The following is a 26599-nucleotide window of genomic DNA, read 5'->3' as shown; positions in this document are numbered from 1 at the left end:
TTTTCCCTTAAAGTGTATGTAACATTTGTGTCCAATAACACTTCAGAGGGGACGACACGTGGGGGGGACGTTCTTGTTGTGTACTAGTTTTTTCCACTTACCACTGTTTAGACCTTAGGACTAACATGCACTCACACTAAGGGAACGTTCAAGTATTACGTGATACGTCACGCAATTTTTGGAGATTATTGGAGATTATTGTATAAGTTCGAATAACTTCCCTTATGCTAATCGAATATTAAAATTGCCTTTAATCTGAAAGAATTGAAGTTAATATTTTGCGCTAAGTAGGCCAAATACGGTCATAGAATTATGGACCATGATAGTAACAGACTACATGTTAGACCGCGTTTAAAAAACGGTTAATCTTTTTGTCATTGAGCAAGATTGGCCCATCCTGCTAGAAAAATGGACAAATATAATATAATGGATATATTTGAGGACAAATTAGGTGATCAGACTTCTACAGTTAAATTGGTTGACAAGGGTGACAGAGACGGCGCTATACGAAGCCGAAGCTAGCCGAGTATCTCTTTCTAAAGCACGATGCGACTTATAAATGGCCGGGTACTGTATAGGTATGTTATCTAAAGCTGGCGGCTTCAACACATTTACACTTTGTGCTTGTGTAGTGTCTGTGAATAAGCGCGAGACGTGATGTCAAACTGAAATACAATCACAAATACATCACGAAAAGACTGTCCGTCTCTCTCGCGCTCGGTCAAGCTTATGAGTATAAAAGAGACAGTTATTGTTTTTCTTTTGCTACTGTTTATGTTGATCTTTACTGTTTGATATTATTATTATTTTATACATGTTGATCTTTTTTCAAACATTACCAGGGCAATCTCGTGAAATGGTGCACAATGTTTTTAATTATTTTAAGCATCTTAATAAAAACAGTTTAATGAAAAAATGTTATATTTAATTTGACATCAGATGCGACTGGGGTTTCTAAGAGGAGTATTGAAATAATAGTTAGTGAAGTAAAAGTGAAGTGTGTTGAGCTAGATGGAGCTTATGTTGAAAAATGAAAAAATATTTACAAAAACTACTCTTTTACGTTCTTGGTCAGGCTTAGAAGTTTTGGATCCACCCTCGTATGCACCTAATATTTATATGTATTTGACACATTTTTATTTATTTACAACCCACCCAACTTTACTAAAACCAGAGTAGACTAAAATAGATAGCTTGGCAAAAAAGTCATATTTTTAAACATACTGTATAGTGAAATTGCATTAGTGTGAGTACTGTGAACGCGCCAGCTTTAGTTAACCGACCTATACAAGCTTTACTATCGGTTCCTAGTCTCGGCTTAGAGTGCTTGTTCAGTAATATATATTTTATACACAGATACAGCACATTGTGAAGCTGGTTCTCACGATAAAGGCTATCTCTGGTTAAACTTTTAAAAGTGTTCTAAGTCTCAATAAAATATCATTTTTAGTTCATGGACGACGTCGCAGTTGATGATGATGATGAATATGAAGAAACTAGTGACGGTAAATTTTAATTTAAGTTTTTATTAAACTCAAACGAGTTGCCTTATGCAAAAACTAACTCAGTCACACATACGTGTTTATTACGCACACACACGTATTCGCAAAAACATTCGTACGCAGACTTAGAGTGTTACTGAATTTATTAGTTTGATTTTTCTTGTATTAGTTTTAGTTTTTAAAATTCATGATTATCTTCTTAATATATATAAATTACGTGTCACGTTGTTTGTCCGCTGTGGACTCCTAAACTACCGAACCGATTTCAATCAAATTTGCACACCATGTGTAGTTTGATCCAACTTAAAAGATAGGATAGCTTAAATCTCAATTTATACCCGCAATATTATTTTATTGCAAATATTTGTTTATTATGTGATAGTCACAATTCTAACAGATGGCGCTGTGTTGAAAGTACCAACGTTTCAAATAAGCTACAATTTAATGGCATTACCACCAAAAAAGCATGGTGGTCCCCATGACGTTTTCTCCTACCGTTTCCCTTGAATAGGTTACTACTATGTAATATAACTAAAACCTTAGCCACACAGCAATGCTTGGCCTGTCTGCTAGTAATATATAAAATGGGACTAGCGTCTGAACTTTGTAACAACTATATTAAGTTTTAAAAACAAACATTTTAATTGTATGTAATAATCATTATTAAGGTCCGCTTGCGTCGAATAGAGAAACCACACACCTTTAAGACGTTTGGCGTGCTTTGACTAACAATAAATGATTGATTTGTGTGTTTAAATTACTTCTATTTATTATTATTTTATCTTTTCTTTTTTTGTGCTGTGAAACTGTTTATAGGTGCAAAGAGATTATTCTTCGGTATTTAAATTACGTAATGTAATTTTTTTTAGAAATAACGATTCTATAAGCATATTATTCAGAGGTGCTACAACCTTTAATTTATAATACTATATTATACTAGTAGACTCGGCCAAGCGTTGCTGTGGCTATGACTTTTGTTATATTACATAGTAATAAACTTTTCAAGAGAAACGGCAGGAGAACACCAATCCACCATGCTTTTTTGGTGGTTATGCCATTAAATTGTAGCTTATGTGAAACGTTCGTATTTATTTTGATAAGGATCAATACCTTGGTACGAATAAAGAGCCTTTTCTAGCGGTGGTATTTTAATAAAAAATTTTAATAAAAGGACGCTTATTATGACGTAATTATAAAAGATAGAGACATGCTGTTGCGACATTTTTTATAGTGATTGATGTGTCCTGAAAAATTGAAATACATAATTTTGTTCTATCATTAATAGTTTTCGCAGCGCACGCGATTGAAGGAAGTTTTTTGTTTATTTTTTTACACCTTGGGTTAGATTATTCAAGTTTTAGTAAGCATCCCCAATTTTTATGAAAATGAAACATAGCCTATGTTACTCAGGAATAGTGTAGCTTGCCAACGGTGAAAGAATTTCAATCGGTCCAGTAGTTTCGGAGCCTATTCATTTCAAACAAACAAAAAAATCAAATTTTTCCTCGTTATAATATTACTATAGACCAGTAGGTGATCTGCCTTTTCATTAATAGACATCGTTGTTAGATGAACAGACTTGCCAGTTTCATCACACTGTTTACCTTCGACGTACGAGTGATAATTGCGTACATCCATGCGTACGAAAATCCATTGGTGTACGAACTACCTCAGGCTTGTACATTAAACTCATTGAATGCTGTGCATTAATTACACTTATTCATAGCTTTTTGTATAAAGTTTTGTATGTAAATATATTAATTTCGTCAGAGGAGGCAACCATTGAAATGGAGTTCATATTACACAAAAAGGACTATTATATGAACAAATTGGATTATTCTAAAGTTACTGAGTAAGTACTTTATTCTTTCGTTTTTTCTTTCAATAATAAAGGTTATCAGTTTGTGTGTAATTTTGTTGGAATTTAATAATCTATTAACCAAGTTTAATGCTAAATTTGTACGTGTACGTAAATTTATAAACAAATTTCTCTGAAACAAAACTTCTATCGGGATCCTTTTTTTTTAAATTAAATATTTGGTATATTCCTATTAAAGTCATGGCAAGTGTCATCAAAGTAGTGTAATATGGGTAACCACGCATATTTAATGTCTGATATAATTAAGGTCAAGAAAAGAGCGTACCCATTCTTAAAAAGCCGGCAACGCACTCGCGAACCGTCTGGCAGAGTGTCCATGGGCATATCACTTAACATCAGGTGAGCCTCCTGACGGTTTTCCCCTGTTCTATAAAAAGTAGGGCTAAATAATAACCTAGTGGCGCTACAACCCAATATAGTCTTGGCCCCAAATAGCATACCTTTCTTTTATTTTATTTCATTGACAGGTGATCAGCCTTCTGTGTCTGATATAGGCCGGTTACCTCACAATGTTAACCTTCATCTAAGAAGCATCCTCTGGGATGTGGGTGGATGTGTAAATTTAATTATTCTCAATGACTTTTAGGGAAGTACTAGCGGACCAAGCCGAAGGCTACGTGCGTGCGATACAATGGAACTTATTCTATTACTATAAAGGGTGTCCTTCCTGGTGCTGGTATTATCCGCACCACTACGCACCATATATATCAGATATTAAGGGGTTCAAGGATTTGAAAATTGAGTTTGAGTTGGGCGATCCGTTCAAACCATTTGAACAGGTAACTTTTTAAAACATAAAGTGGCATTGTTCCGTTCGACTGGCTTAGTGTTATGGCCCTATCTCAGCACGAATTGCTGTGTCAGTGTCTCGGGGTGGACTGCGGGGCGCAGTGGAGAGTTAGATCACTGAGGCGCGCCGGCCCGTAATAGCAATTAGTTATGTAAAACATTAAATTAATGTAATTTTATAAATTTTTTTTCTGAAAAGGATTACTTGGCTTGCGATAAAATATATCGTGTACATTTAAAAATCATTACCTGTATACATATTCGTCATAAAATTAATTCAAAGTGTCAAAAATTGGCTATGGTTGGTTTTTTTTTCTAACGAGCGAAGTTATTTAAATCGTGTATCGATCTTTCAAACTGGATACATAAACTACTCAACTCCACCATATATTTTTTCCATTCTAACTTCAAGAAATGATGAGTTTGGCGACCAGATAGGTCCTTAAGCGGCGTATCACTTAACATCAGATGAGACTCCTATTCTATAGAAAAATAAAATATTTTTTTATTTTTAACCGACTAAAAATATATAGATGGATTTTTCGCTTTGAATATATTTTGTGTGATTCAATTATTTCGTGTGGCCTAGCGTCATGCTTTTGTGAGATAACGTGTCGAAAGCTTTAGTGTAATCAACGAAACTTAGGGAACAATTTTGGTCCTTTGTTTTTCTTCAACTTTTCTTTAAAGCAGTTTATTTGATTGGTTACTAAAAACTTAGATTACTGTAATCTATGTTGTGATTTAGTAACATTGAACGTTTATGCTATACACGTGAACGAGTGAATAACTCGGCCGAGTACACGGTTAACGACCGTAGCATACTCAGTACTTACGCATCTAATAGCAACTGATAATTCCCAGCTATTAGCAGTATTACCCGCAGCAAGTAAGCATCTCCTACCGACTCCATTCCATGACCTGATGACGGATGAGGATTCACCTATTGTACATTACTACCCAATACACTTCGAAACAGATCTGAATGGAAAGAAGAACGATTGGGAGGCTGTTGTCTTGATACCATTTATAGACGAGGTAATGTATTAGTTAGGTATGGGACTAATAAAAAACGAAATTAATAAAATTCGAAATACATTTTTGTTTTTGTTTAATCTCGGGTTATTTAAAAAAAATATTTTCAGGTCAATCTCTTATCAGCAATGTCGCCCTGTTATCAGCGTTTGACGGAAGAAGAGCTTAAGCGTAATATGCACGGACCTATGCTCGTATATAACTGGAGTTCTACACCTGTAGGTGAGTTATATATATTGATGATTTAAATGAAAAATAACGAAATTGGTTTTAGACAACGTAGTTTTATTTTGAGAGAATCTTTATCATAGATACAAAACAGTGATATGTCAGGGTTGCCAGCATAAACACACTTTTTTCATTTGTTCACTTAGGGAGCGTTCAAGTATTACGTAACGTATTTTGGGGAGGGGGGGTCCTTTTGTAAAACGTTACGATGCGGGGCGGGGATTGAATTACGCGTTATTGGTAACTCATTACAAATTGATTAGTCATCTTTATAATCTGTGCTGAAAGAAAACCCGGGGCAGTTATGCTAATAATTCTTATTTGTTATCGTCATTTTAAGCGACACATTAAGTATTAAGATCAATCTGTGTTACTATCATGACGTAACAGTGTTGCCAACACAAAAAGGTTATTTTACACTGCAGCGACCTCAACATATAGATACTCTTTTCGGACATTAAATTAGTAGCTTAATTGATATATAAGTTGAAGTTATTATAATGTTTATTAACATATACAGGTACAGCGCAAGCGCCTGACTTTTTCCCACCGATATCATGTCATGCAATAGAACAGGCAATATTCCGGACAGAACTGGAAGTGAGCGAAGAGAACCTAAAAAGAGGAATGTTGCCAAATGCGCAGAGGGATCTCTTGTTCCCCGGATTCCCTACGATGCGCCACTTGAAGTATCAGGTTCGATTATTTTTCTTTATTAATTATTATATTTGTTGCATTGTACATATTATTATTCTACTAACGTAGCTTTTAAGGTAATTTATTTTGTAAACCTACAGCTAACAAATTATATATAAAAAAACATTTTTACTAAAGATATGGCCAATGATGGAATACATAATATATAAAAAAGGTTTAAACATTTACAAAAAAAAAAATAAAAAAAATCATTTTACTTGAAACTAGCTAAATTGAAAACTATTGCCATAAAAATCATTGAATACTTTTAACTAAGTAAGAACTGATTCGGCTGTGTTGTGTGATAGCGTGAAGGTGAAACGGAAGCTAAAGTATGCTTTAAAAAAAATCATATTATATTTACGCTGTTAAATTTTGTTTAACCCATTCTTAAAAAGCCGACAACACACTCGCAAACCCTCTGGCATTGAGAGTGCCGTTTGCCCCTTGGAGTATAGAAAGAGTAGGCCGCAATCGTACTCATAATCCTTGTGGTAGCTTGTGGTAGCGGTGTAACTGGGACACTTGAACCCACCACCCAAAAAAACATTATACCTAGGTAACACTGAAAATTTTTAGAAAATGAAAAACGGCTTAATGTAGAAAGTTGCCAATACTTTTATTGTTTTTCGAATTATCTCCGTTCCGAAGAGTTTAAGATTTTCCGCTAATTCACAAAAACAAATGACAATGAATGCAATGTACTACATAAGGTTACCAAAGAGTTCTAAAATTGAAATTCAAAAAAGTTTTCATTAGCAATGTTTCTAACTGGCCAGTTCTAAACATTTTCAGTGCTACCCACGTATTGGGAAGTCAAAATAAGTCTTTATTGTTATTTTTATTGTTAGTTTAATTAGTGGAACAACATAACACGATATTTCACAAAAATATTATTCATCTTGAAAGGTAGTGTTGCCAACTCAAATTAAATTACATTGTCTACAGACTATATCAAACAGTCTTTTAAGGTTTTAGAAAGTTGACTTCAAGTACGTATAAAAAATGAAATTATAAAGAGTTTACGCTTACGAAAGTGCTGAAAACATGTTTTATTGTAGACACAATTAAGAAAATGCAAGGTCAAAGTATTCGACCAGCCTTCGCGCAATGAGAACATGATAGTGCAAGTGTTACCCGAAGAAGATACAAACCCACCTATACAGGAATTGGCTCTTGGGTTACTGGGGAAGATCATTTGGGTCGGCTGGCCGCATCTTACAAGAGCCAAGTAAGAGATTTTTTTTGTCATAAACAAACTCTTTTAATATTGTTACACTAGTAGACTCGGCAAGCGTTGCTGTGGCTAAGATTTTTGTTATATTCATAGTAGTAAACTATTCAAGAGTTGCAGGAGAACACCAATCCACCATGCTTTTTTGGTGGTTATGCCATTAAATTGTAGCTTATGTGAAACGTTGGTATTTATTTTGATAAGGATCAATAGCTAGGTACGAATAAAGAGCCTTTTCTAGCGGTGGTATTTTTATAAAAATTAATAAAAGGACGCTTATTGTGACGTAACTATAAAAGATAGAGACATGCTGTCGCGACAATTTATATAGATAGTGATGTGACCTAAAAAATTGTAATACATTATTTTGTTCTATCATTAATTTCGCAGCGCACACGATTGAAGGAAGTTTTTTGTTTATTTTTTTACACCTTGGGTTAGATTATTCAAGTTTTAGTAAGCATCCTTGATATTTTTGAAAATGAAACATAGCCTATGTCACTCGGGAATAGTGTAGCTTGCCAACGGTGAAAGAATTTTTGAAATCGGTTCAGTAGTTTCGGAGCCTATTCATTTCAAACAAACAAAAAATCAAACCTTTCCTCTTTATAATATTAGTATAGATAAATACATTCTTTGATATTTATTTATGAAGCCAACAGCGTAAAAATTCCTGTCAATATCATATCAACTACATACTTGTCTTGAAGGGTCTGGTATTGCTCAAAACGAGATTGTGACTTGATTCCATCGGAATATGATAAAATAAAATAAAAAACACTTAATAACTTATAGCTTTCTATATTTACATCCCCGGCTGTGCACCAATGGACTTTCTTTCTATGTGCACATTTAACATTCGCTCGGTGAAGAAAAACATCGTGAGGAAACCGGTTTGTCTTAGACCCAAATCTCGACGCCATGTGTCAAGCACAGTAGGATAGCCTATTAGATTGTTAAATGATAATGGAACAATCACAGAAATCAGAGGCCCAGACCTAAAAAGGTGGTAGCGCCATTGTTTTGTTATAGTAATACATCTATATATATAAAAATGAAACCCGTTTTCCGTTGTCACGACATAACATGAAAACGGCTTGACCGATTTGTCTGATTCTTTTTTTATAATATGCCTTGAAGTACGAGGATGGTTCTTACGGAGAGAAAAATTAAAAAAATTGAATGAAAAAGTCTAAAAACAACACTTTTCTATATTCCCATATAAAATATTCGTAATAATACTTAAAAGTCAATTGAACTTTAATACCATATCATAAAGGTCAAGTGTTAGTGGAGTGGTTCCGGGATGGTAAATTTTAATTTTTTGACATAATGTATTTGTTGTCTTATCAACTTTCTTTTTTTATCTTACTAGCTAGACCGGTGTCTCGAATAGCAGAATAAGTATAAAAAAAAAAAAAGGAATCGACTGTTAGGCGGTACGATGTTCGCCAGGCCAGCTAGTTTTTAATAATTATTATTTCAGAGTTATATCAGTATCAAACGAGAAAGTTCGTCTGCATCACAACGACCAACAAACTTCAATAGGTCTTCATTACTCGACGGAAAACAATACGGGAAACCTTCACAAACAATGGATCTCTGAACGTTCTACTATTATTGAACAGTAAGTATTGTTTTTCTAGACGCTAGTAGAACTATTGACGGCGTTAGTAGAATAAAAATATAAAAAACAAGATTTCTTCAGCGAGTGTTAAAAAAACTAAAGTCTCTTTCTATTTAATTGTGTTTACGCTGTGATGAAAAGAGACAGAATGCTTTAATTAAAACGGTACAAATTGTTTGATTATATTTATATAGAAATCTTCAGTGCGTGTGTAATTAAACTTCGATACGGCTGGAACGATTATGATGAATTTTTTAATGTGTTTAATGGTTTACATATAGGTCATGTGTTTATTGTTTTTTCGGTCCAGATTGTTACAGCTTATTTTTAAGTGATTTGTGTATTTCAGACAGGACACGCTATAAAGCGTCGTGTTAAAAAAAAGATTAAAGAATTTTTAAATAAAATAATTAAGTATAAAATCCGTAGTAATCTTTATTTAGCAAAAAAATATAATATGAATTTATACAATTATTGTATTCGCAATGTCAAAACTTCTGTATGTCAAAAACGGACAGGCTATGACAAACGGATGTCATACTTACCTAATCCTCGACTTGAATCTCATCCCATATTTACCAAAGAATATACTTGTACTGAAAGAAAAAGTTTTATTTCAGTAATATGAATCGTCTAGGCATTGAACTTGGTGACGTCAATGTGATCGTGCATGCCAAAAACTTAAAAGGTATGTATACTGTTCCATTTCCATAAAATTAAACATGGAATTTCTGCCCCTTGCTCCATTTTGGGGATATGAAACTCATATATCCAAAATGTTATGTTTGGCTATAAGTGCTTGTCATATTAAAAATTGTATATTGTGCAGAGCGTAATAATATATACAGGGTGGCCAAAAAGTCGTGGATCAAACGCAAATAGGGGATAGATGAGGTCATCAGCGGCAAAAAATTGTTCTACGGGAGGTCTCTAAGGTCAACCCCTGCAGAGTTATGATTTATTTTGGTTTTTATATGAAAATTGACTTTTTTTTACTAATTCTTCTTAAAATTCGAAAAAATCTACATCCTGTATCTTTCTCATAATATCCACTAGATTGGTACTGATGAGTTCTTGCGTTAGACATACTATTTATAGTTGTTTATTGAGTGTATTCAAGATAATATTAAGTGATACGATATAAATTTTTTGCCGCTGATGACCTCATCTATCCCCTATTTGCGTTTGATCCACGACTTTTTGGCCACCCTGTATATGTACATAAATATGTTATGTTGGTTTCTGTACGCTTCAAAAACTCAAAAAGTTCTGCACTGATTGAGCTGAAATTTTAGCATGATATTGTTTTTATCATTTCTTTTTTATTTTTTCATTATTTTTTTATTTTTTTCCACAAGTATTGCAAAATTAAACTTATATGAAATGTTTTGTTTGTTTTGTTTCTCATTTCTCAACCATTTAATCACATTGTGCCACAGCGAAGCGTGGAAGGGAACAGCTAATAAATAATAAATAAATATTGACTTATAAATTTAAGGTTATAAATACGTAATTCAAGACAATGTCCGCATGGCTATGGAAGAGGAGTGGTGCGATACCCCCTGTGGGTACGCCTTTCAGGCTATAGTGGCTAATGCCAAGGCATCAGAGCTGAAGCCTCCAGCTAAATATCTTACTCCGACGGAGGCCTATCCCACGGGAGATACCGTGTTCCTGTTGACGCAGGGACAGTACTATGGATGTCTTGCAACGGTAATAAACTTTTTAATTTAAAAACGACGAAAACACTCTAACAATATCTAATTTAAGCGGTTTAACTAAAGTACTCTGTCTCCTTTTATTGGGACGTAAATACAATTTGAGAGAAAGAGATGAAAGAGTTCTTTAAAGTGCTTTTAGACATATAAAGTTGATGGTTTGTGTTTAAATTCCTACAGGTTTTAAGGTACTTAGGTCTTAGTTAAAATAGCAAGTAGTTTTCTCACTAGATGTACGTCAACATTAACAAGTCTAATCCATCAATCACTCAAAGGTTATTTATATCTCATTAATTAATTATAATAAAATTATGTTTCAAGACCTTTGTTCTCATTACAATATAACAATTTGATTTTCATAAAAACTTAATTATTGAAATCCACGGATTCACCTACATCGGGACTAAAATTGTAAAATACTTTGAAATTCGTCCAGGTGGTAAATGCGGACGCGGCCCGTAGCGGGCGTATAAAGGTGTGCGTACGAGAGGCCAAAGAACCCGTACCACGGGCTCAAGCCGCCGCTTGCGCTTATCGATCCGCTAATCACGCCGCTGCTGCTTGTGGTATGTATATTAACTAAAATTCAATTTCTTAAACAGTCTCGAATTATTCTACGCAATATTTCAGTGGAAAGAAAAAAATAAATAAAAATTAAGTGAAAATTTTAGGTCTAGGACTCAGATATCTGTTTCATGAACATTTGTCAATCTAATGCAAATGGTTGATAAGCCTCCTGTGCCTGACACATGCCGTCGATTTTTTGGGATTAAGGCAAGCTGATTTTCCTTCTTCAAGCACATAGATAGGAGTCCATTGGTGCACAGTCGGGGATGGAACAAACTCAGGGATGAGAGTCGCAAATTGAAGCCACTATAATAATAATAATAATAATAGCCTTTATTTCCAAAACTTAACTATAATAGATTAGAACTTTCATTGATTTTGAATTGAAAAATTAACTTTTAACATTACGTAAAATACACTTTAACATTTAGGAATAATCATTTGCTTGTCAGCTTTTGGTTTGTCCACAGTTGGACGTAGGCCTCCTCCATCCGTTTCCACTCGTGTCTGTCGTGGGCCAGGCGCGGCCAGGAGACCCCGGCGACGGCGGCGATGTCATCCGCCCAGCGCCGTCGCGGGCGCCCCTGTGGCTGGCGCGCGTCGCGCGGGTACCAGTGCAGCATTCTCTCGCTCCATCGGTTGTCGCACTTTCTTGCTGTGTGCCCCGCCCAACGCCATTTCAGGCGGCACACCATTTTAGCTGCATCTATTATTTTTGTTTTCTTTCGTACTGTTGTACATTGAATTCTGTCCCTAAGATTCAAGCCTAACATGCTCCTTTCGGCTGATCGTTGAAATGTTTGGATTTTCTTTATTATTTCAGCTGTGATAGGCCACGATTGGCAGCCGTACAGTAGTGTAGGTGTCACAACAGAGTCCATCACTTTTTTCTTCAGTGATAAACTCATTTGAGACTTGAAAATGTGCTTGTGTGACCGATATGAACTCCAGGATTTTTTAATTCTTCTCTCTACCTCCTCTATATAATGGCTTTTAAATGATATATTTTGACCAAGGTAGACATACTGGTCAACATATTCTATATTTCTACTGTTGACGGTTATACTGTATTTTATGCCATTTGTCATTATGCATGTTTTTTCAGGGTTCATTTCCAGTCCACACTCTCTACTTGTGTCTTCTAGGGATTGAAGCATGTATTGTAAGTCTTCATGCTTTTCAGTTATTAAAACAATGTCATCTGCGAACCGAAGATGGCTTAAATTTTCGCCATTGATATTTACTCCCAACCGTGACCAATCCAGCTTTCTGAAGATAAATTCTAGAAGTGCGGTGAATAGATTAGGCGACACGGGGTCGCCCTGCCGAACACCCCTTTTCAGTTGAAACATGTTGCCTTTCTTCTCCAACTTGACTGTGGCTTTACTTCTTTGGTATATCTTTTCTAGTAAGTTAACATATTTATTTTGTATTCCTTGTTCCCGTAGAGCTAACCAGAGTTTGTTATGTAAGATTGTGTCAAAGGCTTTGGAGTAGTCTACATAGGCTATATACACTGTCTTTTTATACTCCATGTATTTTTCAATGACTTGTCTAAGTGTGAATATATGATCTAGCGTTGAATATTTACTTCTAAAACCAGCTTGTTCTCTTGGTTGTCTCTTGGAACTCCAGCTCCTTCTTCATTCTGATAAGGATGATATTTGTAAAAAGTTTGTAAGTAGATTGCAATAAACTTATAGGTCGATAATTATTGATGTTCATTGGGTCTCCCTTTTTATATAGTAATGTTATTACAGATGTTTCCCATTGCTTAGGTATTTTTTCGTGTTTTATAATTTCATTGAACAGTTCGGTGAGAGGTGATGTTAGAGGTTCTACTATTGCTTTAATTATACCATTAGTTATGTTGTCATCTCCTGGGCTTTTTGCAGATTTAAGTTTCATTATGGCATGCCTGATTTCACTTTCCAGTAGCAAAGGGATCTCTTCATTTTTATAACATTGTAATATGTCATTATTACCAACATCTAGTGGTTTATTTTGCAAACTATACAGTTCTTTGTAGAAATTAGTCGCTATATTCAATATATTATCTCTGTTTGTTATTGTTGCATTTGTGTGACTTTTTAGTGTTTGTACCCATTGTTTTGTATTATTTATCCGTTTGTTTCCTCGTTTAACTGATCGCCTTTTATCTATTTCTTCTTCTAATATTTTGAGTTGATAATATTCTTTATTTCTTTTTATATTTTTTCTAATTTTTCCATACAGATGCTTAAGACGCTTTTTTTTCAATTTCCGACTTATTTGGTTTATTTTTTAGTTCAGTTCTTTCATTTATCATATCTCTTATTCTTCCAGTTATTATGTAGTCATTTCTTTTTATCCCTGGTACTGTTGGTAACTTTTCGACATTGGTTTTAATTCGATGTATTATATTGTTCTTGGATATTCTTAGATTTTTCAGTGTGTTGAACCGAAAAAATATTCTTGAGTGTTTCTTGTTCTAGTGGGTTCAGTCCTGATTGTCCGGTTGAAGCCACTAGGCCAACTGCAAAAAATATTTAATTTCTCAAAAATTAACAGTAATTGGGTTTTTGAAATTAATATTAATTATTAAAATTAATAGCCGTAAACGCTGTACTGTTAAATTGCTTTAACATTATGACGTTACAACATGGTGATCGATCATTGATGGCGCGTTTATAGTCACGTGATTTTTATTTCAATTTAAGTTTTTTGCATTAAACATCAATATTATTAACAATAAATTTTTAAAATACATTTAAAAAATCAATAAATAATAAAATTCTCAAATTTACGCATATAGCTTACGCAGTTGACGTATGCATGACACGAAATATTTAAATTGAAGTAAATCTTGCATAGTATAGTTTTATTTTTTTGCTATTCAGGTATATCTGCGCAAATGCTCTCGCGCATAACAGGATCGATTCTGGTGATATCGGGAGTAAGGAATGACTTGCCAACTGAGACACAGTCCAAGATCAATATTGGGCTCAATCTCAAGTTTAATAAAAAGGTATTTTTTTTAATCTATTTGTTTATTCTGTTTCTATTTAAAGCATTTTAAGTTCGTAATTTATTATGTACTGTGCTGTAGCTGTTTTGTCCCGAAGACGTTTTTCAAGAGTGAAAATATATAATATATTAAATTAAATGAAAAACAATAGTAGACTTATTTTTTTATTCAATATGTAAGTTGACTTAGGGAGCGTTCAAGTATTACGTAACGTATTTTGGGAGGGGGGGGGGTCCTTTTGTGAAACGTTACGATGCGGGGCAGGGATTTACTGTTAATATTTTTTTCTACTTACACCACATAATAGTAACTAAAGAGTCACTAGGTGGTCACGAAACGTTTTACTATACTTGGGTACAGTACCTACTGTACTTGGGTACTGAAAAACGTTACGGCGAGTTACATGGGGGGGGGGGTCAATAATCTCCAAAAATTGCTTTACGTAATACTTGAACGCTCCCTTAGTAATATCACGGGTTAATTTGTTTATTTTTTTTGGAAAAATGGGTATCTTAATTATGTTAAATTAATACATTTCTTCTTTCTAGAACCAAGAAGTATCAGGTTACACCCGCCGGTGTAAAGTGACAAACTCGTGGACATATTCGGAACGCTGTGTCGAGTTGGTGAAAAGTTATGCGAGGGAATATCCAGAATTGTTCGACAAACTCGCCTATACAATGAACCGGGATGTATTCTTTGAAGGCGATTTGTGGCCTGATGCGGTGGGGTATGTGATATTTCTAGTCTAAATATAATCATAGCTAAATGTTTTAAATGGAATAGTTAAAAAAAGGAATTAATTTTCTGTCAACTAGAAAAAAAAGCATAAGTATTAAAACATTGACGATCTGTTCCTTCAGTATCTGATTTAATTTTAAAAAAAGGTTTAAAAGAAAACACTTTTTTACCGGATTGAAGTTATGTTATGTATATTTACAATTATTTTACATAATCCGCGAAAATAGAGGACACCGTGAGCCATTTCCAAAACTCTCCATCTTTTAGTCGATACCAACTCCGGGGAAATAAATACAGATAATGCAACTTTTTCTACAGCTGTTATACTTATTGACATTAAACACCTTTTGTCTTCAGTCACCGTGACCACGCACGCTGTAAGCACGCGAAACGTCGGTTATATTTAAAATTATGTAAAATAATTGTAAATTTATAATACATAACTTCAATCCGGTAAAAAAGTATTTTCTTTAAATGTGTTATAGGTTTGTCAATAAAAGGCAATACTATAAAGTTTTAAGCGTCTCTATATGACTTTTAGTTTTGAGAAATTTAATCTACACACATACATTTACGAAGTTTGGCACACGTGCTTGGAGTCCTACCCAAAATTATCCAATTCCAAAAATATTATATTCAAACTGGTTAAACAAATAACCTCTTCTTTTTGAAGTCACTTAAAAACAGTTTAATAAGGTCATTTATAAGATATAATCTATAGCAGACCAGCCACGCGTTGCTATGGATAAGGTTTATGTTATATTACATAGTAGTAAACTATTCAAGGGAAACGCTAGGAGAACACCAGTCATGGGGACCACCATGCTTTCTTGGTGGTTATGCCATTAAATTGTAGCTTATGTGAAACGTTGGTACTTTCAACACAGCGCCATCTGTTAGAATTGTGACTATCAAATAATTTGCAATAAAATAATATTGCGGGTATAAATTGAGATGTAAGCTATCCTATCTTTTAAGTTAGATCAAACCGCACACGGTGTGCAAATTTGATTGAAATCGGTTCAGTAGTGTAGGAGTGCATAGCGGACAAACAACGTGATACGTAATTTATATATATTAAGATTTGCCCATGATTGCTGTAAGTCAACTCAAAAGGCAAAGGCTCCAACCAACAGGCAACCCCAAATCCAGTTAAAACAGTTTACATATTATATAAACTAAGGGCGTTGTTATGTTATTAGTCAAAGTAAACCTCAAGAAGTCCAAAAATGGCTGAAAACGCAACCCCATATCGGTGCAGCGCGCAGACAGTGTGGTTCCGAAGCCCTAGAGCCAGAGGAGATGAAGGCTATTTGGAAGAATTTAGAGGAACAGCTGAAAGAGATCAAAAGTCAAAAATCTGTCAATTTGAGTGTCAAATGGAATGTGTTGTATAAGGTGAGTTAAAGATGTTTATTTATACGTTCTAACACAATGTGTATGCCTTAGAAAAATACAATAAAACACAAATTTAACACACTTACACATTCACATCAATAATATTAAAAAGTAATCTATTAAAGGAAAAAATTAAAACAAACAAACACAATATAAAAACTAAAAATTAATAAAAAATAACAATTACCTAAACTAAAAAACTAGCACATAGGCGAGCCGTAGTACATATAGAATGTTAATACTTTGTATCATGTCATCCTGATTGCATCTGATTCTTTGATTTCTCTTTTATGGGCTCGTAGGCATTCGGCCTTATCTTCCCTTGTCCATTTTAGAAATTACATTTTCCTTACGATTTTTACGTTCTCCGTACGAGTAAGTGTTTATTTCCCATATAAACAAAAATCCAGCCAAGCTTTGGCTAGGTTAAACTACTATTTGTGGTCATAAAAGGGTTGGCTTTTTAGGTTTTAATAACAAATTAATAAAACTTAGTTTAACAAAAGCAGAATTCAAGAGTCTATGTAAAACTATCCTATGCCTATCTCGGCTAGTACTGTTACGTTACACTTAGTTGTGTATCCAAACGAAAATCGTCCTTCGAGCCAGATTGATTTTTACTATTTTAAGTGACCATAACCATATGCCTAGTGTATTACATCATTTTTGTAACGCTTAAAATAATAATTTAAGTGTCGATAGGGCTGATGAGATTTTAGTGTTGCAAGGCAGAAAAACTATATTTCACTATAACGTGTAGGTAATATATTAATTATTTAAAGCCGGAATTACACGAGGGCAACATTGCGCCGGATTCACATGCTGACTACAAAATGTACGACCGCATAGTATGTGTTGCCCGTAATATAACCGTGCCGCTTGGGGCTAAAGGCACAGTGACGGCGATTTATCAACCAACTGATGGCAATACTGTGCGGTTATCAGATAAAATGAACGCTCAACCGACTTATCAGGTTTGTATATTTTGATTCTAAAATTTTTAGTTTCTTTTTTTTTTTCTTATATACTAGCCGTTTCGCGCCCGCTTTGCTGGACGAATTAAGATAAATTTTATGTTTCATTATTTTATTTTTTTTCATATTTTTATTATTCTTCTTTTTAACTTCCCGCTAAGAAAATTGAAATATTTCGAAAATCGAGTTTTTAACAGATGTTGACGTTTAGAGGTTCTAGGAAGCCTCCCCGAATGTTTCCGCGGTGAAGTCCGTATGGATAAATTTTCATAAAAGTAAAACAGCAATAAAAAAATGAAGGAACGTTGGAATTATTATAATATTAATAAATAAATAGCCATAAACCATCTAGGAAAAATTTCGCATCGAACGGTGGTAGTTTCATGTCGATACAATCAGTGGTTTAGGCGTGATTGAGCCTTAAACGAAGACCATTTTCATTATATATATATAGATAGATGAATTCTCGTGTCACAATCTTAGTTACCATACTCCGAAACGGCTTGACCGATTTTTATAACATTTTATATGCATATTCAGTAGGTCTGAGAATCGTCTACTATCAATGTTTCATACCCCTAAGTTGTCCACCCCTAACATTTTATTTTTATTTTTTGGACGAAATATTTTTTATATTTTTTTTATATTGTGCCATTAAAAAATACAAACAACTATCAATTATCACCCCCCTACATTCAACCCCTATTTTTATTAAACTAAAAAAATGTTCCCTAGAAATAATATACATACATGCCAAAACAACGTTTGCCGGGTCAGCTATTAATCCTATAGAAAAAGTCTTTTTGTGTCCACTTTATCGTCAAAATTTATGAAGAGAAATAATACATAGATATGATGAATTAAACTCAAACGTGTTGCTGAAATATTATATATATATATATATTTTTGAAACCTAAAAAAATAATAGTAGGATGAAACCTATTGGAAAAGGAGGAAAATATTATAAAAATTAAAGGAAAAATAATTTACGGGCGATCTGAGGTCGGGAAGGTGTAGGGGGGGGGGAGTTTTAAGGGTAAAAAACGGTTTATCTCGATTTCCGGCAAAACTAAAAGTCCTATCCAAGAAAGTTAAATGGCAAAGTTGTAGGTAATAAAAAGATCTAAAACTTTTGTATTCAAACATTTTTCACATAACCTAAAAATTTATGTGAAAAATTCAAAAAACCAAGTTATTGGTTTTTATTTTTATCTTTTACAAAAAATTTTTTTTTAACGAAATTTGGTGAACCTTTCTATGTCTCAAATACACTGTAATTTATTTGATTAAAAATATTTATTTTTTCACCTTATTTTGAATTAATATCGAAAAAACACCCTATTACTACTATTTCTAGGAAACATTTTTTTAGTTCAATAGAAATAACTTTCTACTATAATAAAAAAATAGGGGTTGATCGTCGAGGGGTGACAATTAAAGGTTGTATGTATTTTTGTATGCTGTATAGTATAAGATCCCGATATACAACGACCTTCACCGAGATGCTTATTTAATGAAACGTATTTTATATTTAATTTAATATGTCAATAAATATAATCCATATGGGTTGCCTAGCAAATTTCAGTCCAGAGTATGTTTAATTAATAATTAAAAAAAAAAAAATTCTAATAATTTGCATGTAGTAAATTTTTTAATTTTTTTTCAATCAATATTTTTAATCAGGGTAGAATTATATATTATGTATCACTATAACTTTCTTTTTTACTAAATATGTATATATACTTTAGTGTCACATAAAAAATATACACATAAATAATTAATTGTTTAAAAACAACCTAACGTTTGCATATTCTATGGGCTTCATACTTTCGCTTGGTATAGAATTTATCTAATAATCATACCGGTGAAATGTTTAACAAAATAATTTTTTTTTAATTTTAATTAAAATACTCTGGACTGAAATTTGCTAGGCAACCCATATGGATTATATTTATTGACATATTAAATTACATATAAAATACGTTTCATTAAATAAGCATCTCGGTGAAGGTCGTTGTATATCGGGATCTTAGACCAGTATCATAAACAAAAAACCATATGATTTAAAAAAAAAATCGTGAAACAGTTTCATAATCTGAGGCCAAGACCTAAAGAGGTTGTAGCCCCTCTGATTTTTTTTTTTTTTTTATCATAAACAAACAAAATTTTGGGGTGGTTTAGGAGGAGTATGGTAGCGAACATTGTGACACGAGGATTTTATATAAAAAAATAAAATGTGTTTATTATGGAACATAAGATACAGGTATCACTTATTCCACATCATTAAATTTGAATTTGTAGGCATCCCTACTTACCGGCAAAGAAGGCAGAGGGTGTAGGCCGAAAAAAAAAGTCGGCGTAAAAAAACTCTTTTAAAACAGCAAATCATCAAACAACACTTATTATTAGATGTTAATGTTCTTATTATATGACAATATGAAAATTAATATAACATTTGCATATGGCTGATTGTGCGTTTTCATAAGAAATCGATCTAAATGTGTGTTCTTTTCAGGTAATGTTCGACGAACCCTTTGCAGGCGCGATGTCTGAAGATCTATTTGAAGAATCCAGGTTTTATAGGTGAGTGATGTACATAGTATGAGTGTTGGCTAGTGGCTCTCATCCCTGAGGTTGTAGGTTCGATCCCCGACTGTGCACCAATTGATTTTCTATGTGCATTTAACATTTGCTAGAACGGTGAAGGAAAACATCGTGAGTAAATCGGCTTGCTTTAGACCCTACACGACGGCGTGTATCAGGCACAGAAGGCTGATCACCTACTTGTCTATTAGATTAACAAATGATCATGAAACAGATACAGAAATCTGAGGCCCAAACCTAAAAAGGTTGTAGCGTTGTATGATGAATTCATGCATATTATATTAAAGTGGAATTTGTAAATCAAAGTATTATTAAAATTATGTTTCTGCAATTTATTTGATACGACCTCTCTTCTTGAAAATGGAGCGTTTAAGGCCGGCGACGCATAGGATACAAAATTTAATCTTAATATATAATATTTAATTAATTTACTGAATACATTTTTTTCCAGAATGCTACCAACGAACATGCTAAATATATCCTACGGGCGTCAAATCCGAAATGTACAAACGGACAACAACGAAGATACAAATTCGTGGGGCTTCACACAACCGCCCGCCGTTCTTCGCAGGGACAACACACAACCGCCCGCTGTTCTTCGCAGGGACAATACACATAACTCCGCGTTCGCCAGTTATAGGTTTGCATTTGCCGTTCTTTCCGAACCAATAGGACTATACTCTGACAGCTATCATTTTTTGACATGTCAGTGGTGGCAAACCTGGCCGGCAAAATGGCAAAATGTGCCTGGCAGGCCGGGCACATTTTTCAATTTCAATACGAGTCTGAACATTTGAGTCTATAAATAAATTTTATTTTTAGTTAATGTATCCATTTTATTAAGTGCGGTGGTCCACGTTAAAAGTGGTTTTACGGCGAGTGGTAATTACGTTTCTTTTCATCATTAACAGTAAAAACGCACAAGTAAAGATAACATTTTTTTTTTTAAAGGTTTACTAAACCTGGTATTAGTAGGCAGTGATGTCAGCTAAAGAATAAAATAAAGTAATTAAAGTTAATTCTATATATTGTTCGTGATATTGAAATATTTGTTATTTTTGTATTAGGTCATTTGAGTAAGTAAATATTTACAGTTACCTACTTTTTGTAATCATAAAAAAATACGTAGCAAGACAAATTTGTCCCTTTTTCGGTGGAGAACTTTTTTAGTAGCAACAATTATGAAATGTCAGAATTAAAAATCAGAGTATAATAATAATTTAAGCAATCAATCATTAGTCCATATAGTTATTATTGTAGTTACCATATTGTCCTAAATATTATATTGTAGCATACTGTACATAGCAATGACCCATGTACGGGCAACCCAGCATTCCAGCATTCCCGCTATTACCGCCAGAATGCTGTTAGGGCTCCCCCGCACACGTCTTACCAGAGATACAGTTAAAAACAATCTACACCTGCATAAGGGTCCTTCAAGAAAAGAGCGTAACAATTTATAAAAGACCGACAACACACTCGCGTGCCTTTTGACGTGTCCGTGGGCATGTGAACATCTATAGGTGAAAGCAATGGTGATGGTTTAATATAACATCAGAGGAGCCCCCTGCCCCGTTTGCCCCGTCATCTACAACTATCATTTTTTAATTAGCAGCCATGGTGCATACAATTACTTCATATTTACATACCATAAACAATAGAGTTGTTAATCAATCAATAACCTTCTATAATGTAAATGAGCCTCTTGTGACGTCATCATATGTTTTTGTGACGTCATGCATTCCAATGTCGAAACGATGTTATTTATTGCAATATTTCTATTGACGTGACGTCATTTATTTTCAAAAAAGTTTTTTTTTAAGTTTGAGTCGGGTATAAAAATAATTAAATTAAATTAAACTGACTCCAAATACCTGTTATCATAATATCATCGTCTATTGTGACATGTCATCAAAAGAAAATATCAAAAACTACTGAAACGAATTTGATAAAATTCGGACTATTCCCTAAGTTAGAACATACGAAATTACATTATTTTCAAGAGGACAAACATTTTAGATTTTTAGCACTTTCGAAGCCTAATATACCAACTAATCATTTTTTTATGTTTTTTTCAACAAAAAAAAATAATTTAATTTGTAGTCCCCCGTGGGAGACGAAACCAGCTACTCCGGAGGCAAAAATACCGGAGGCAAAAACACCGCAGGCAAAAACACCAGAGGCAACTAATGGCGGACAAAAGGTATATCTAATGAAATATATTATGATACCTTAGTTTTTACCTTCAGTCGGTATCTCAGATCATAGGTTCGATCCCCGGCTGTGCACTAATAGACTATCTATGCGCATTTACATGGGCAAACATCGTGAAGAAACCGGCTTGTCTCAGACCCAAAAAGTCGACGGCGTGCTCGGGCACAGGAGGCTGATCACCAACATGTCTATTAGATTGACAAATGATCCTAAAACTGAGGCCCAGACCTAAAAAGTTTTCGTTGTATACTCGGTTTGTGAGGTCATTCCAAATATGCATAATAATATATTGAAGTAGTATAAAATTTCGATCTTGGATGATTTTTAATTTTGATGTCTCTTGGGCCTAATATGAATTGTATAAAACCGTGCATTTTTACACGCTTTATATTAGCTTCACCTGTATGTATGTATGTATGTATGTAACCGACTCCTTCGGACTCGATTTTGACCCACTTTAAACATACAGATTTCATTAAAACTTTGCGCACCTGTCAAAGATCGATGACAATGCAATAATCCAAAAAAAAAAAAATTAACTAAAAAATAAATAATAGTTTAAAAAAACTAAAAAACACGCTTTTAAAGCACATCAAACTAAAAAGTGAAAAATAATTCCTAATTTAGGCTGAAAAAGGTAATAAACAAAAAATACTGGTTTTATTGTGAAAAAGCGTGGGTCTATTTGGCACAGAGCGCCCTACGCTTTTTCACAATTTTAGTTTTTTTAAACTATTATTTATTAAGAAGCAACAATCATGAATAATGTACCCCCTAAAATCCCCCAGGACATTTTGATTCCCCATTTTGGGGAAAAGTCCCCAAGTTGGCATTACTGCATATATCTAATAGCTTAATTCGGATTAAAGGGAATATAATGTTTACAGGAAGACCCGACGACACTCTTGAGAAGTCTTCTGAAAATAAGTGAAAATGCAACGGACCAGACAAAACAGAATAAGGTATATTACAAAATAATTAAAACTCCTTTATTTGTTTAAAAGGTAAATGTCATTATGGTCATTTAAAATTCTTGGCATAGCTGCTAACTTCACGCATATTCTATTTCTTTTTACTTGTAGATTGTCATATTCCCATCTCGCTCGCGCACGCTATAATCACACTGATAATTTTGTGTCACAGTGCGCGCGCATCGTAAAATTTCACTCATCAATTTTTCATAACGCGCCTAAAGAAGTATAACTTCAAAAAATATGATTACTCATAAAAACTAAATCTGGAACTTTATAGAAGAGAATATTCACATTTGGTAGAAGTGAAACCTTCAAAAACAAAGTATTTATAATTAATAATTTCGTCACTGTAGAATGATAACCTTGTTGAAAAAAACATTTATTTTTTTATTCTTAGACTCTTATGTCATTTAACTGGTGTAATTATGAAGTAAGGACTTATTTATGTTATTAATAAATAAGTCCTTTTTACCATCTAAACTAAACAAAAACACATAATAATATTTTAACGAACATTGACGAAATGAAACGTTTTTTCGTTTCATATTTGGTTGTCTGGACATACGAGGTTATCATTCTACAGCGACGAATTGTAAATTAGACTTTTCATTATTTAAATATAAAAAATCTAATGTAATTAATATTTTCTTTAAAAAAATATATATTTTAACTTATAACTTTAATATTAATCTTTAATTTGGTAAAAACTAAAGTAATGAAAGTTTGAAATTCGATTAAATGAAAAAGCGACTGTAAAAAGAGACAGACACATAAATTCATTAGATTTAACGTAGGAGAAAATGAGATAGGAAGCATTATACAGTGTATAAACTTTAAATTAAGTGTGGTTTTCACTTCAAAAAGATTATATAATTAATGATATGTAAATAAAATTGATAAATGTCATCTTATTTTATTATTGAACTTACTTGACTTATTTAATTTTTTGCACATCTAATTCAGAAAATGATCAAATACACACTTATTTAAAGTTTATACACTGTATAAATTAATTTGTCTGTTTCTTTTTAAAGAAGTTTCACTTCAATTATTTTCAGAACAAAGATGAAGTAAACTCAAATTGGAGAAGCAAGGACAAACAACCAATAATACCACAAGCGAAGTAAGTTTAAATTAACAATAATAATAATAAATACAAATTAAAATTAAAGTTAGTAGTAAAATTGCTTGATTATAAGACAAAATAAACTTTATTTATAAGTATCCTTTAACCATCTGTATAACTACAATGTCTTTTGACAAGATTAAAAAAAAATCAGATTATTTATTCGTGACTATGGAACTTATACAAATTGTTTTTTTAAGTATTTAATTTAATCGTTAAATTTTCAAAATTTGTATAATAAGAAAATCAAAGCAAAATAGTCATATACACAATTAGTCCGAGCCCTATTTTCAACGTCTATTTAAAATTATAAATAATGGAAATAGAGTTCCGGGAGTTTGGACTTTTTTATTGAAAATTTCCTCCTCTTTAACAAGCCTTTTTCAAAATTGCTTAAATGTTAATATTTTTTAAGCTATTAACAAAAAACAAAATATCATTTTTTTTCATCTTATTTTGTTAATAACAATTGCAATGTTTAACCTGCACCAAAATCCTTCAAAAACATTTCTAAAGGTGATTCCGAATCGAATGAGCCATCGCTCATATTTTTAGGACCTTTATTTTTCACGTTTTTGAACTTGTTGACTAGACTAAATAAAAAAATGTTTTAAATTCATTACATGCAGCACTACACATCCCTTTTGGAATTTTTTGTCTGGGTAAGAAAACTAACAAACTAACTATTTTTCGAATCGGTTTAACTTAATTAAGAAAAATCTAATATATATAATTGTTTTATGGTAAGATCTGTGTAGAACGCTATGAATGTTGTATAACTTGTATATGTAAGTATGTAATAATTGGACTTATCAAAATATGCTCTAGAGGTCATCTTTGTTACTATGTTACCGATGTGTACAGGAAATATATAACAATTAAACTATCGTAATATAAAATTTTATCTGTAATATCAAGTCTGCAAAATTAATATTCTTTGATGTATTGTTATTATTTTAGTATGGCAGTCATATTATATATATGTAAGGAAAACATATTTTCCTATACAAACTCTTTTTATATTTTATTTTTCTTCTTTGCCGTCTGATCGATGATGTTTAATTTGTCACTTGACATAATAGATGTAAGATGTTTTAATTTTTTTATTTTATTTTATAAAACTTAGAATATAGGCTTTAAATGTTGTTTCTTTTGTATTCACAGAGAAACGTAGTTGCGCCTTATTTATTCCCAGTACTCATATAAGCGATTGATACCATTATATATGAAATAAAAAATACATAAATATATAAATATATTATATACACTGCCTAATTAAGTAGTTTGGGAATAAGTATATAGCTTTTTGATAAAAAAATTATGAAGCAAACATTTGTTAAATGAAATAAAATCATTTTTTTTTATTACTATGTATGGTGACAGTCACAGACTATAAGACGATGTATGTACTATAGAATAATCAGCCACAGAGTATAGGATGGTTGTACACAGAATAAATTGTTTAAAAACTATGGTATTACTGTTGCTAAAGCAAGCGAATTGACATCAAAAATATTTATTCAACTTAAAAAAATGAGATCAGAAAAGCAGTGTTGGCCTACTGGTGTCAGAGTGCGACTCTCTTCCCTGAGGTCGTAAGTTCGATCCCCGGCTGTGCACCAATGGAGTTTCTATGTATTTAACATTCGCTCAAATGCTGAAGAATAACATCGTGAGGAAACCGGCTTTCCTTAGACCCAAAAAGGCGACGGCGTGTGTCAGGCAGGAGGCTGATCACCTACTTAGCTATTAGATTGATAAATGATCATGAAACAGATACAGACATTTGAAGCCCAGACCTAAAAAAGGTTGTAGCTCCACGGATTTTTTTAAAAATGAAATACATTTAAATATAGTAGATATTTGCAACATAACGGGTGTCCCAACTAGAACGCAATTTTTAAATTTGACGCCATTCGAAGTGTCATTGTTTGACATTTCAACAATTGTTATTTTTTGCTAGTAGAAGGTACGAGGTTAGTAAAAATGGAGCGCTACACGAATGAACAACGCATTCTCATTGTTTTACCAAAATGGTGAAAGTTTTGCGGCTACAGTTCGCAAATTGCGATCAATGTGGGGTCACAATAATGCTCCAAAAGAGTCAACTGTAAAAAGATTAATGGATAAATTTGCCAAAACTGGATCTGATAGTGATGTAAAGACAACAACGCGCCTTCGACCAGGTCGATCGACCGAAAATGTCGCAGCTGTACGTGATGATGTCGCTCAAACTCCATCCACCTCAATTCGACGCCGAGCTCAGCAAATTGGTGTCTCCAAATC

The 26599-nt window shown here is 33.2% G+C and overlaps 1 protein-coding gene across 3 annotated transcripts in view; it reads left to right on the top strand.

The window, feature by feature from the left end:
• Positions 1-26599, top strand: part of LOC125060195 (5'-3' exoribonuclease 1) — a 40019-nt gene that overhangs the window by 4637 nt on the left and 8783 nt on the right. The window contains exons 9-30 of one of the 3 annotated variants that reach the window (XM_047664965.1): positions 1451-1505; positions 3273-3354; positions 3968-4160; positions 5035-5208; positions 5316-5427; positions 5954-6129; positions 7191-7360; positions 8850-8990; positions 9611-9678; positions 10489-10703; positions 11145-11274; positions 14155-14282; positions 14831-15012; positions 16226-16421; positions 17204-17395; positions 19911-19978; positions 20451-20639; positions 22103-22151; positions 22182-22202; positions 23101-23175; positions 24246-24310; positions 24943-24975. In XM_047664965.1, the coding sequence (XP_047520921.1) occupies positions 1451-1505; positions 3273-3354; positions 3968-4160; positions 5035-5208; positions 5316-5427; positions 5954-6129; positions 7191-7360; positions 8850-8990; positions 9611-9678; positions 10489-10703; positions 11145-11274; positions 14155-14282; positions 14831-15012; positions 16226-16421; positions 17204-17395; positions 19911-19978; positions 20451-20639; positions 22103-22151; positions 22182-22202; positions 23101-23175; positions 24246-24310; positions 24943-24975 (2714 nt within the window). Of the gene's footprint in view, positions 1-1450; positions 1506-3272; positions 3355-3967; positions 4161-5034; positions 5209-5315; positions 5428-5953; positions 6130-7190; positions 7361-8849; positions 8991-9610; positions 9679-10488; positions 10704-11144; positions 11275-14154; positions 14283-14830; positions 15013-16225; positions 16422-17203; positions 17396-19910; positions 19979-20450; positions 20640-22102; positions 22203-23100; positions 23176-24245; positions 24311-24942; positions 24976-26599 lie in introns of all 3 variants that reach the window. The other 2 variants (XM_047664964.1, XM_047664966.1) reach the window with 2 other exon arrangements.

Source organism: Pieris napi, chromosome 21, assembly GCF_905475465.1.
Source record: "Pieris napi chromosome 21, ilPieNapi1.2, whole genome shotgun sequence".
In the NCBI taxonomy this organism is placed as follows: Eukaryota; Metazoa; Arthropoda; class Insecta; order Lepidoptera; family Pieridae; genus Pieris; species Pieris napi.
The sequence above is the reverse complement of the archived record's forward strand: the minus strand, read 5'-3'. Positions and strand labels throughout refer to the sequence as shown.